At 36.3% G+C, this 14,464-nt stretch overlaps 1 protein-coding gene across 1 annotated transcript in view; it reads left to right on the plus strand.

Annotated features, from left to right (window-relative positions):
• Positions 1-14,258, plus strand: part of LOC150104523 (lachesin-like) — a 309,995-nt gene extending 295,737 nt beyond the window's left edge. The window contains exons 10-11 of the mRNA XM_090395715.1: positions 10,241-10,330; positions 13,592-14,258. Of these exons, the coding sequence (XP_090251841.1) occupies positions 10,241-10,330; positions 13,592-13,683 (182 nt within the window). The 3' untranslated portion in view covers positions 13,684-14,258. The remainder of the gene's footprint in view (positions 1-10,240; positions 10,331-13,591) is intronic.
• The last annotated feature ends 206 nt before the right edge of the window (positions 14,259-14,464 follow it).

Below are 14,464 nucleotides of genomic sequence, written 5' to 3' on the forward strand. Positions count from 1 at the left end.
GATATGCTCAGAGGAGCTCACTAATCTTACATCTGCTTTTTGAATCAAGAAAATATGCCGTCCTGTGTGCCCAAAAATTCTTAGGCAAGCACACCTTCTCAGAGGTTCCCCATCATTAGCAGGCCTGGTTGGCCGGGTGGTATCCACTCTCCAGCCAAAAGGCTGCGGGTTCGAATCCCGCCGTGGGCACGGGTGTTTGTGTTTGTCTGGAAATACTAGTGGTGGTGGTGGTGGTCGGGGGAAGATGTAATTGGTGATTGAGTGGTGGAGACGGAGTTGTAGAGCATGTGCTCTCCCTCGATGAGTCCTTGGACTCCCTGGAGGTGTCAAATAATAATAGTCTCGCTTTTCACATGAGATTTGTTGTCTGAAATTTCCTTCTTTCAGGATGAAGAGAATTCTGGAGCGGAAAGATTTTAAAGACATCGCTGATGTACAAAAATGAATGTACGGCATTGGGAAACAATGACAAAGGCATTGATCAATGAAATTGGTGTAATCAGAAGGTGAAGAGATTATACTTTGAGAGAGATAGTTCAAAATAAATTGAAATTGTATGTGGTTCAATTCTTTTAGGGGAAAAAAATCTCTCCACCCGGATAATTGTTGCTAGCACCTTGTATACCTCTCATTTGTGTAGTTTCTCTCCTGGAGATTTTTCCTGCAACGATAATTTCAGCCCCTGAAATGTCGGACAATCAAAACGGAAATGACGGCAGTGTGTGCATCCTTTCAGACCCAAGCTCGGTTGCTGCACGAAAATAAAATAAAATAAATAAAAGAACACCGAAAATGGTGATGTTCTGAATCTGTTTCAATTAGTGAATTTCGTTAAGAAGTGGTTAATGCCTTAGAAATCCTACTAATACTGCAAATGAATTTACAAATTGGTTGCTAATTAATTCACAGTTCTTTTATTGCCTGAGGTATCCCCTCTTATTTCTTTAAATATCGATTCCTGGAAACTGAAAGCAGGTGCATTCACCTACAAGTAATTACACTTTGCACTAAACCCACAGACTTCATAAAATCTGACATTTAAATTATTTGTTTTTTTGTATTTAATACTGCAGAAGTCGTGCGGTTAACTACCATTAAGTCTGTTTATCACTAAATCCATCACTCAAATCTTGTATTTCTAGATTCATTTTTTCTTTCAATATTAATTATTAATGTGCAAGGGCAACAACGACTGTGAGAGCAAAGTATGCTATGAATTGCATTTATCTTTCAGATCTTTCTTTTAGTATTACATACGGTTCCAACTCAAATCTTTGTACCTCAAGTGTCGGTCCAGAGTTTTAAGATCTATAATACATTAATAGAACTGTTGTCTGGTTTTAGACCAAGCAAATTCAGACAGCAGTGAGACCCATTCTTTAATTTAACGTACTTGCAGTAATTGTGCTGTCATAAAGCGCGCGCCTACAACAGCACAAAACTTGCGAGTCAAAATATAGCTGGAATAAAATCGCTTCTCACTTCACATCTTTGATTAGTCTACGAAGATGTTCGCATAATTTTCGAACGCCCTGCAATAACAATTTCCTGCAATGCCTTTTTGAAAAGGCCAACTTTTCCCGTGTTAGGCACAGAATGCGTTCCCAAATAGTATCAGAAGCTTCCGTTTCCGGTAACCACATAATTCTGCAATCGATGAAGCCTAATTCTAATTTAGCAGGCGTGCACTAAACCATGTGAAAAATGAAACAGGTCAGGGCGGAAAATTAGCTTCCCTTTCAACAGCGGTGTTCACTTGTCATAAAGCAAACAGTCCAAAGCTTGGGAAGTGTTGACAGTTTAAATTATAGCACACTGATTAGATACAAAGATAAGACACAAACATACGCACAAGAAAGACTTCAAATTACAGTTCACGCCAGCAAGCAAGGTGAGAGATGAAACACGAAAGTGTAAGCACGTACAACTCCGTAGGAACGTGTTTGGGGGAGGGAGGAGGGTCTCGGGGATTTATGCAAAATAATTTAACGACCAGAAGAATCTAATTGCGATGGCCGACTGATCCTTTCTCGGCTATCGCGTCACGAAAAATCTCTGAAGCAGTGTTCACAGCCTCGTGACGAGCACAATAAATACACATTACTCGAGTTGGCTGGCAGTTCGACATCAGCAGTCATAAGTGTCAAAACAATTTAAAAGAAAATTTAGTTCGGGGAGTTATAAAGTGTATTTTAGGTGAAGGCAGGCACGTGCGGAGCACTTATAATTCAGCATTATTCACCAATAGTGTCTATTTAAAAAAAAAAAAAAGAGAGAGAAAGAAAGAAAACCATCCTTGTCTGAGCTTACTTTCAAGCTTCTGTTCTGAAAGAAGATGCAGAGCTTCTCTATTATTCTCCTCGTCGACGAATACTCGGGCCGTGGCTTCTCATTTCTCTCACGATGCAGTTTAGCATTTTCTGGCGTTTTTGGTTCTGAAAAATGAACACAGCAAATAGAACAACAAAATTCTATTTGCATTTATTATTAGACTTCGCAAAAGAAATGAGTTGTGAGTGCGCGCAAAAAAAATTTAATCTTAATAACAAAATTCTCATCGGGTTTCTAGAAACATTTAGAATATTCTAGAAACAGTGGGGAAAAAAAAAGAGAAGTAAGCAGATGATAATTCTTGCAACCAAACGCACTGGTTGCATCTACTGTTGAATCAATTTCATCATAAAAAATAAGATTTGCGAAAAGAAATGCAAAACGTAACACAGACATGTTGCATCACGGTCATTAAGATCTGTTGAATTCTCACCGTTTCTGGCTGAGTCGTTGTACTTGGTTGTGAGCGAAAAAACGGTTATAGTTTTCTATAGAAACGTTCTATAGAAACTTAAAGACTTTTATAATAATTTTACAGAGCTAAATAAATGATTATTATCCTCCGGTGCGAACGAGCATCCTGCGTACAAAGTAGGACCGATATGAGTGGAATTCTCATTACGAAAACACAGAAGATAAACTAAGCAGTTGAATTTTTTTCTTTCTAAAACACTCCTTTCATTTCGATAGCCTATTCCTTTAAAATCTTATAAAAACGTAGCCAAAACATTTAGAGTCCTGACGGATGTTTGCTTTTCCCAAGATCCCGTGTTCTGCTATTTATTTAATGTTTTTTATCGAGTTATTCTCACTCTATATTAAAACGCATCACGTTTTATCTCTGTTTTTTATCTCTGTTTAGTGCTTGAAACTGCACCCACGAATGCCTTCATAAACGAGTAATAAAGTAAAATGAGAATGAAGTTATTACTGTAGCAAAGCTATTTTATTTTTGAGAACTCTGCAACAATCACGTGGTTTAATGTGAACATTTCAAAAAAGAAGATTTAGTTCTGCTGTAGGCAATTATCTGAATGTCAGTGGAGAATATCTGTGGCTTTTAGCGGACGGAAAAAGAATAAAAATACTCAACAACGGAACAACATATACGGGATAATAGATTTAGTTAAGTTTGGTGATACGGATGGGAAAATATTATCTTCGACTGTCTTCCTTTTCCTGAATGTTCTCTCTTTTGTTTTTTTAATTTTCTTCTTTGATTCCACGTATGAATATTTAACCTTTAACCTCACTAACAACTGCTAACGAAGTTTCCCATACTCCCCGCCTCAATACCCACCCACAATTTTCACATTAAAGAACAGAAATAAAGGCGCTTATCCACTGTAGTATTTTTAATCTCGTCGAAGTATTCTTGCAAAAGCCCTTTGGGATATTCTTTTGTTTAACACAGTGATTTGAAGTTCTTAGTTGTATACACAAATTGCGCGAAAAATATCGATGTAAAGGCTTAGATGAATACTCTTTACTAGTAACATTTTGTATGGATATTGTAATGCATAAAAGTTGCACACTTCCAGCTATGAACAATGAGTTGTGTCACTACACCAAATAGATGCGTTAATTCAATATGGTTTTGAAGATAAACCGATGCATTATATATGCTTATGACAACAAGATATCAATGGAACAAATTATCATGGACGAAAATGAAAGACACAATGCTTGGGTGGAAATCATTTAGAAAATATCCCCGCGTTAGCTGAGTGGCTTTGCGCTTCGCAACCATATGCCTGGGAGAAGGAGTGTCCTGGGTTCGATTCCCGTCACCGACTTGAGGAGCTGAGGGATCTCCCTCAGACATAGCCAAGCTAGCCGGTCTTAGACAGCAGGGTTTTTCTCCCCAGTTTATCTGGGGTTTTTTCCTCCCACAATCAGGCAAACGGGTCCTGTGAACACACACGGATTACAGTCAGGAATTCTTAAGACCCAGCCATAGGCCTGATTCGTCAGCTTTGCCGGTCCCGAGCCTGGATGAAATTTGGTGCCGTACTTCCCCGTAAAAGGAGCCCCACGGCCGTTATATCGTCATACGCTATAATAATAATTTTGAAAATTAGTCAATATTTTAAAACCAATTACTATTAAGTCTGCAAAGGAACTTTTTTAACCAATGACATATGGCTGTGATACGTGGACACATTCAAAAATTAAGGACAACGTAATTTATGGAAAGAAGTATACTTGGTATGACAAGACTGGATCACAAAAGGAATACGTGGATAAGAAATCAAACCAAAGTCTCTGACATCATAGAAAGAGTGGAACATCTGAAGTGGCAATGGGCTGGGCATATTGCTCGAAGAGATCAGCAATGGACAAAAGAAGTACTGGATTGGATTCCACGAGAGGAAAAACGACGCCGACCTAAATCACGTTGGATTGATGGTATCATCAGATTTGCAGGAGTGATATAAGGAAGCAAAGCAATTTGCATATTTTGGAGTAATCTTGAAAGACCTTCATCCAGCAGTGGATTGACAATGGCCGATGGTAGCCTCTTCTTAAACACAGATTGATTGTACTTAGGTTATGGCGTGTTTTATTTTGATTTTAACAAAGCCACATACGAAACCAAAGGATTTCATAATGCTGATATAAAAATGCGCTATTTTAATCACTAATGCGCGTGTTTTAATCAGCAGGTTTATAACTTGAGAATTACATTAAAAATAGAATAAAAAACTTGGCCGTACAGACTCTACTACGTACTTCATAAAAACAAATTGACGAATAAAAAAGCGAATAAATATAGGGGTAGAGAGTTTAAACATGGACAAGATGTGGAACGCTGTTAATCATTAATTGACGTTCTTATCTTTGAAAAATAATTAAATGATTATTATTTATGTGAGTAAGAATTAAATTTTATCTGGTCTAATTATATGCGAATAGCAGTGATGATATGTGGGTACTGTTGTTCCTGCAGGTGCACGTGAAAATATATAGAGGATATTCCGTAGGACGTAATTCACGTGGCAGGTATGGATTCCATTGAGAAAGTAGAGTTTGTTTCCTAAGTCATTTTCAAATGAGACTAAATGGAGCGCTCTCAGATGGAGGTTGTGGCGTGTCTGCCCCTCAGGGAAATTCCAGTATCTATACTTTTATAGTTTATACTTTTTTTTTTTTTAATATTTCACGCGGCAGGTGGTCCGCCTCGTAAAATATTGAAAGTATAAAACTAAGGACAACTATGGCGAAATTAAGATTGGCTGCGTGCACGGGATGGCAGGAGTTTTAGAAAGATGCAAGAAAACTAAATTCATTTTAGGATCGGGTCTCTGTTTGTGACGAAAACCTCTGAGGGTTAAATCAAATTCGATTCGGATATTTTAGGACTAAAGTTGTAAGGAACGAAAGTTACTTGGTGTGTATTTATAATGAAGCTTACCTTGACACGAGCGTATTAGAAGTGTTTGGAAACTCTGGAAACGGAAATTACGTGATAGCAATGGTTAGCGAAATAGGTAGTTGAACGCGGCTGATACATTGCCTGACCTACTTTTTTCCGGAAAGTGGATAAAATTATAGCACATATAAAACAGGCGGAGATGGAATAAGAAAACCTTCGGAGCGTTAAATGACACAGATTACATCACAAAATCTGTTTTTCGGCATAGAAAATATTTCAAAAATTCACAACTGCAACATCGCGCAGAAGTAAATTGCTACACGAGTATGGCTGACGCGAGATAATTTCCAAGGCGTCCAAAAGAAAGAGATAAAGGAAGACCTTTAACTCAGTCCGTTCAAGATTTAAATAAGTTAGAAATAAAATAAGATGAAATAACGTTAAGTTTGGTCCGAAAAGGATTTGGAAACAAATAAGTATGGAAATCATCTGTGAGGATCACAAAGGTGTTCTTTATCAGAGCTAACTCACATGCTCTGCTGAGATTTTTTGTGCCGCTGCAAATGATCGTATTTAAACAGTAATTAAGATCATGCATTATTAGATTTGATATGAAGAATCCCTGCAACTGTAGCAGATTGTTATACGATTATGGACGAAGATCTTAACCTCAAACACCCTTAGGAAGTGTTATATTTGCTATCATGTATTGCGACTCTCTCATTATACCGCACACCTGATAGGTGTTGCATTCTGTGTGGAAGAAGATGCGAAACTTGCCTGCTTTATTTCTGAAACTTGCACAACATCATACCCAAATGACAGTGATAAGCCGTAGCAAGGATAGCCCTCTATCCTTGCTACGGCTGTACTGGACGAAGATTTTAACCTTAAATACCCTTTCGAAGTCATATTTGCTATTTCGTGTTGTAACTCTCTCTCTCATCTTTCTTATTCTCCTGAAGTTCTAAACCGCTACTACCCCCCCCAAACAAAGGTGCAACATCACTATCTGTTCAATCTACTTGTATTTCATGTAAAGATCGGTTCTTTCAAATATTTTTTTTTTCATTAATTGAACAAAAGTGTCTCAATCCACAGAACTTTGGCTGCATTGTAGGCGACTGCTTTTTTCTGCGGAAGAAATTGATTTCAATTTTTTATTATTAACTGTGCATTCTTCCAACAGCTCTTTTCCCATTTTGTAAGCAGATCAACCTTTCAACGTCCTTATGAAAAAACCAAATAACACTGCCAGTTGAAAAGTGATTGTACAATTTTTGTACGAGTGCACAGTCCCCCATCAATCGTTTATAATTCTTCTCCAAGGCGATCATTAAGTTAATTGAAGACAAAATTATCGTTGGTTCATATTAAATAACAATTTCACTGTAATAATTACTCACGTGCATTTAAACATACGCCTGACAAGATAAAGTAGGCTGTTTTATCATCATGATAAGAATTATCATAATGATAAAGGGAGAGACACTGTTCATCTTTCAATTTCTGGATTTTTAAAGTGACAGCATGAGAAAGAATTAAAATGAAGTAGAAAAGACGGATACTTTTGATGGATACATTTAAGAATAATTTTTGAAGGACACATCGAAGGATACATTAAAAAGAATACTTTTTGAAGGATACATCGAAGAATGCTTTTTGAAGTGTACATCGAAGGATACATTTAAGAATACCTTTTGAAGGATACATCGAAGAATACGTTTTGAAGGATATATTTAAGAATACTTTTTGAAGGATACATCGAAGAATGCTTTTTGAAGGATACATCGAATGATACATTTAAGAATACTTTTTGAAGGACACATCGAAGAATACCTTTTGAAGGATACATTTAAGAATACCTTTTGAAGGATGCATCGAGAATACCTTTTGAATGATACATTTAAGAATAGTTTCTGAAGGATACATCGAAGAATACGTTTTGAAGGATACATTGAAGAATATTTTTGAAGGATACATTGAAGAATACTTTTTGTAGGATACGTCGAAGAATACCTTTTGAAGGATACATCGAAGAATAGGTTTGAAGGATACATTTAAGAATACTTTTTGAAGGATACATCGAAGAATGCTTTTTGAAGGATACATCGAATGATACATTTAAGAATACTTTTTGAAGGACACATCGAAGAATACCTTTTGAAGGATACATCGAAGTATACCTTTTGAAGGATACATTTAAGAATACCTTTTGAAGGATGCATCGAGAATACCTTTTGAATGATACATTTAAGAATACTTTTTGAAGGATACGTCGAAGAATACCTTTTGAAGGATACATCGAAGAATAGGTTTGAAGGATACATTTAAGAATACTTTTTGAAGGATACATCGAAGAATGCTTTTTGAAGGATACATCGAATGATACATTTAAGAATACTTTTTGAAGGACACATCGAAGAATACCTTTTGAAGGATACATCGAAGTATACCTTTTGAAGGATACATTTAAGAATACCTTTTGAAGGATGCATCGAGAATACCTTTTGAATGATACATTTAAGAATACTTTTTGAAGGATACATCGAATATTTTGAAGAATCGAGAATACCTTTTGAAGGATACATTTAAGAATAGTTTTTGAAGGATACATTTAAGAATAGTTTTTGAAGGATACCGTGAAGAATGCGTTTTGAAGGATACATTTAAGAATAGTTTTTGAAGGATACCGTGAAGAATGCGTTTTGAAGGATATAGTGAAGAATAATTTTTGAAGTTACATCGAAGGATACATCGAGTATATGAAGGATACATTGAAGAATAGTTTTGAAGGATACATCGAAGAATAGGTTTTGAAGGATACATTTAAGGATAATTTTTGAAGGATACATCGAAGAATACTTTTTGAAGGATACAGTGAAGAATATTTTTTGAAAGATATATTGAAGAATACTTTTTGAAGGATACATCGAAGAATACGTTTTGAAAAATATTTTCTGAAAGATGCATTCAAGAATACTTTTTGTAGGATACATCGAAGGATACATTTAAGAATACGTTTTGAAGGATACGTTTTGAAGGATATATCGAAGAATACCTTTTGAAGGAATGCATCGAGAATACCTTTTGAAAGATACATTTAAGAATACCTTTTGAAGGAATGCATCGAGAATACCTTTTGAAGGAATGCATCGAGAATACCTTTTGAAGGAATGCATCGAGAATACCTTTTGAAAGATACATTTAAGAATAGTTTTTGAAGGATACTTTTTGAAGGATATATTTTGAAGGATGAATTGGAGAATATTTTTGAAGGATACATCGCAGAATAGGTTTTGAAGGATACATTTAAGAATAGTTTTTGAAGGATACATCGAAGAATACTTTTTGAAGGATACATTTAAGAATACTATTTGAAGATACATTTAAGAATACCTTTTGAAGGACACATTTAAGAATAGATTTTAAAGGATACATTTAAGAATACTTTTTGAAGGATACATCGAAGATTTTGAAGAATCGAGAATACCTTTTGAAGGATACATTTAAGAATAGTTTTTGAAGGATACTGTGAAGAATGCGTTTTGAAGGATGCATTGAAGAATATTTTTGAAGGATACATCGCAGAATAGGTTTTGAAGGATACATTTAAGAATACGTTTTGAAGGATATATCGAAGAATACCTTTTGAAGGATGCATCGAGAATACCTTTTGAAGGATACATTTAAGAATAGTTTTTGAAGGATACGTTATGAAGGATATATTGAAGAATATTTTTGAAGGATACATTGAAGAATACTTTTTGAAGGATTCATCGAAGAATACCTTTTGAAGGACACATTTAAGAATAGATTTTAAATGATACATTTAAGAATACTTTTTGAAGGATACATCGAAGATTTTGATGAAACGAGAATACCTTTGAAGGATACATTTAAGAATACTTTTTGAAAGATACATCGAAGAATACCTTTTGAAGGACATATTTAAGAATAGATTTTAAAGGATACATTTAAGAATACTTTTTGAAGGATACATCGAAGATTTTCAAGAATCTAGAATACCTTTTGAAGGATACATTTAAGAATAGTTTTTGAAGGATACTGTGAAGAACGCGTTTTGAAGGATGCGTTGAAGAATATTTTTGAAGGATACATCGCAGAATAGGTTTTAAAGGATACATTTAAGAATAGTTTTTGAATGATACATCGAAGAATACTTTTTGAAGGATACAGTGAAGAATACTTTTTAAAGGATACAGTGATGAATACTTTTTGAAGGATACATCGAAGAATACGTTTTGAAGAATATTTTTTGAAAGATACATCGAAGAATAATTTTTGAAGGATACATCAAAGAATACTTTGATGTATCCTTCAAAAAGGATACATTTTGGAAAATTCTCGTAGTAAAACAGATTTCGTTTCAGGTTGTTAAATTTCTACTTATGAATGTGAAAATATTTTTTATTCTATTTAACTTTTATTAGTGTATTTTGTCCAATAGTAAACATAGCAGTGCTTAAGAAATTTTATTTGTATTTATTTGTATATATATTCTTTTACTAGATGGTACAATCAGATCGAAAGAAGTCCTCACTATAGAGGATCGCCGACCGTCAAAACACAGGGAACAGTCAAAATATCAACCGGAAAATGGTATATGACCTCACTTATTTTAATCAAACATTGCTCTTATTGCCTTTTATATTCGTTTTTTTTGTTATAGTATAATTAATAGAGTACTCTTCGTTCATTGGAATAACTCATGTTCACGTGCAGTATAAATAAACCCTTCAATGCATTTTACATTTTTTTTCTACATGGACATTTTATAACCGCGGTCATTGCTGCTTCGATCGTTGCAGCTTTTTACAAATAACCTGCAGAAGGAACCTCTGATGTGTCAAATACAGATTGATCGTATAAGTAATTCTTCTTGATTCGCGGTTTCTTCCTTTTTCACGTCGTTAAATAATTTTATCATCCAATGTGAAGATCGACTCGCTGAGAAGAAAGAAATATTTGTTATGCCGAGCGGGGGAAAATGAGATTACGACAAATGTAACATATCATGGATCGGTGAAATTCGTCGTATCTACTGATTACTATCTTCAGGATAGATGTAGTATTCCGCATATGTAGCTTATGGTTGCATTTTTGAATAAACAGCTATCCTCTTGGAATGATGGTGATAGTTTCTAATTCGATCGATTATGATCTTAGTCACATCATTTAAAAGCCATTAGAACTCTTTTGCATCTTAGAACATGATTGATGTAACATCACAAGAATATACGCTACAGCATTACAGCACATAATGAATATGGTAATTAGCTATGTAGAGTATAAACGAACCTTGTTGAAAATAGAATTTAATCCATATATAGAGGATGTTGAAAGTTTATTTTTCACTTGGTTAGAGTATAATAAATTTAGTTTAATCCTTTATCCAAGTGTGAGCAAACAAGGTTTGCGCCTGAAAGTATCTTCAGGACTGGGGTAAGGTGGTACAACACCAGGGCACTCCTTGCAAAGGTGGAGCAAGCTACCAACCCTCCTATCTCAGTATCTCCCATAATGCAAAACACATCTCCTTGCGGATATGTCTAATGTTATCATTAAGGGAAGGGTCACAACCCAGACTAGTTTCAACCTTTATTTAGGTCTCTTCAGTGGGAGCCAGGCCCAAGTGGAGATACCAGGCAGAAGCATTAGCAGGTCATCTCTACCTATAGGAGTTGGCAAATGGTGTGTTTTGCATTATGGGAGATACTGAGATAGGAGTGTTGGTAGCTTGCTCCACCTTTGCAAGGAGTGTCCTGGTGTTGTACCACCTTACCCCAGTCCTGAAGATACTTTCAGGCGCAAACCTTGTTTGCTCACACTTGGATAAAGGATTAAACTAAATTTATCATATATAGAGGATGTTTCCAAATATCTGCTTGATTTCGAATGCTTTTGCTCAAAAGCTATTTTAGGGATGATTAATATTCTGACACCATTTCGCAGAAACAAGTAGTCGCTAATTACAAGGATTCATTGATTCAGTATGTGCGTATTTCTCCGATTCAGCAAATATCCATCCTGTATTGAAATATCCACATTCACTAATGCCAATGCTTTATTCGGTTTGTGTTTTTTTTGGTAGTGATGGTGGAATGCGGGCACATTCGTCTCCACAAGAAGAGGGCCAGCCACCTGCAGAACTACGATGAAATTGGTCTCTTCCTTCAGGATTAGTAACCGTTTTTGCTAAACTCGCAGATGTATCAGCAGTCGGAATGAGATTTGCAATTTTAGTAGGAAAATCGCTACGTCATTTTGCTGTGTGATATTGGCTTTGCAATTTCTAAAGTAGTAGAAGAGAGATGTAAGTATTTGTAAATCGGACAACCCTTCATGAAATACTCTGCACTGGACGTTCGATATTCCCATGGCGTATATTTCTTGGTTGGATAAAAAGTTATTCTAGAATGAACCTATGAAACTGGGAATGTTTTTCAACTTAGGGATTGTCTTCAAGTAGGCACTGTTTTCAAGCACACCCTTATTCCTGATTCCAGCAAGTTGCAAATGCTACGAACCAGCACTGTCCATTGCACATACATCACTCGCGCAAATATGGAAAACCTGCATAGCTCAGTCAGTATCGACGATACCGTTTGGAAAGATCCGGGTTCGAATCCGTTTCGAAAAGAATCTGTATAAGGGATTTTAAACTGAAGGTGAGTTAGCTAGGTTTGTACGATGGTGACAATTTTTCATCCACCAAACAAAACTGGCTAGAAGGATATGAGACATAATGCATTCACAGCCTTAGTCGGTTTTTCCCTGATTCCAAAACTTAATCAATGCGATTTACCTGTAAACAAATTCGATCTTGGTATTTTTTGATTATTTGTCATGCTCATTGACTTCCATAGGTCAGTAAACACCATTCTTGAGACAGTAAATGCATTAAACCCATTCTTGAGACAATTAATGAGTAGGCGAGGCCTTTATACTCTATCTAGCTTTTTGGAGACTGAGTGGGGAAATTCAGTCTCTACCAGTAGCCAATCAGAGAGAGCTGGCCGATGTCTATCACTAATTATAGACGGCTACTGATGAAGAGACCAGCAAACAAGTGCTGCCATCTCTTGGTGCCCAACCCTAACAGGATATGTTACTGTCTGAAATAATGTGGGTACTACGGTCGATTTTCTTGAGTTTGCGGGACGAAAAATCCGAGTTTCCGGGAGGAAAATCCCCCGCTTGCCCGTGCCAGAGATCGACTAACTCGGGAACCGGTCGAAGAAAGCTTAGAAAAAGTTCCTCCAGTCGGCGACTAGACTTGAACTTAAGTCTAGCTTCGTGCGACCAAGCGTAGAGGACGCAAGCGCCACTTCCACTGAGCTACACAGGCCTACATCAAGAAGAATCATTATCTTAATTAATCTCTCTGTTTTTCAAATATTTTGCTTAGCGTGTTATCTCTTCATGATAAAAGTACAGAGTCTGACACCCTTCCCGACGCAATTTTTTCATAAATAAAACTTTTTTGACATAAAGTTCTGAGATATCGCCTCACAAACTATCTAAACGTTCACTTTTTTTCTACAAAATATCCCCACACACATTTATTATTTGCATGTGATACTTTTCATCTTTTGGGGAAACCCGTAAGGAGTATAGATGGATACATCAATCAGATTTAATTGACAGAAAGGCAGTCATACTATCTGCGAGGGGAAGTGTGCGTGACTTTAAGAAGCATTAAAATAAAAATCGGAGTAAGATTCCTTACTTTTCAATGTGTTCATTTAATTTGCAGTCGTCGTACAAATTTAATTCAAACTTTGTTGAGTAAAAATAAATAAATAAAATATTACTTTTCTTCCATTTTCTTGCCTAATTTATTATGGACTTTATTTTCAGAAAGCGAAGGACATTCCGGAGTTATAAGCGTGTGGAATTTCTCCATGAGTTCGGCGATAGGTTTACATATCCTCATGCAGTTAGTTACTTAGACGGCAGCGGCGGTGGTAGACGGTAGCTGCAAGCGCTCCCTAGCCAAGAGAAGGTTCCCTCCAAGGAGAGAGAGAGAGAGAGAGAGAGAGAGAGAGAGTAACAGGCCGAAAAGAAATTGTGACAAACATAAAGCAATACCGCTCAGAGCTAACGAAGCAATTAGAGGCCACCAGGAGATTGTGATGACATAAGGACTTCGACAGTTGAGCGAAAACTTGAAAGAAACGAACTCGCCGGGAAAGAACCTCAAAATAATTGACCTGCGGAGAGACAGTGATTTTTACGCTCAGTGAATAGTTTTCATCGGTGAATAATGTTTATGAGTTCATACTGACCAACCAATGCATGTACATAAAATATTTCTAAAACACGAAGTATCCAACTCGCTCGTTACGACAATATCAAAACTCCCTACTGAAGTAGTCAAAGGTCATTCTCCGATTTTGGCATTTTCTTCCTCTGTGTCTGCTCACAGTTGGCCGTGTAAAAGTCGCCAGGTCATCACGACGCGTGTAGATGAGTATGTATTTATCTGTGTATATGAATGTATGTAAGTAGTAGGTCTTGGACCTGGTTTTTGTATTAAGACAGAAAATCTAACAGTAGCTTCATGATTCGGTAATGTTCGTAGACTGAATCCAATAAAGTTTGTAGTTTTCAGCGTCTCAGTCATCATTTAAAAAGCACCTACTACAGTAGAGGTTCGCTACAACGGTCGGGGAAATGTCGTTATAAGGAAAGTGCGTTATAATCGATTAGGCACCTAACATGATGACAAGA

This window comes from Typopeltis vanoorti, chromosome 7, assembly GCF_054136105.1.
Source record: "Typopeltis vanoorti isolate ZY-2024b chromosome 7, IOZ_Tvanoo_1.0, whole genome shotgun sequence".
In the NCBI taxonomy this organism is placed as follows: Eukaryota; Metazoa; Arthropoda; class Arachnida; order Uropygi; family Thelyphonidae; genus Typopeltis; species Typopeltis vanoorti.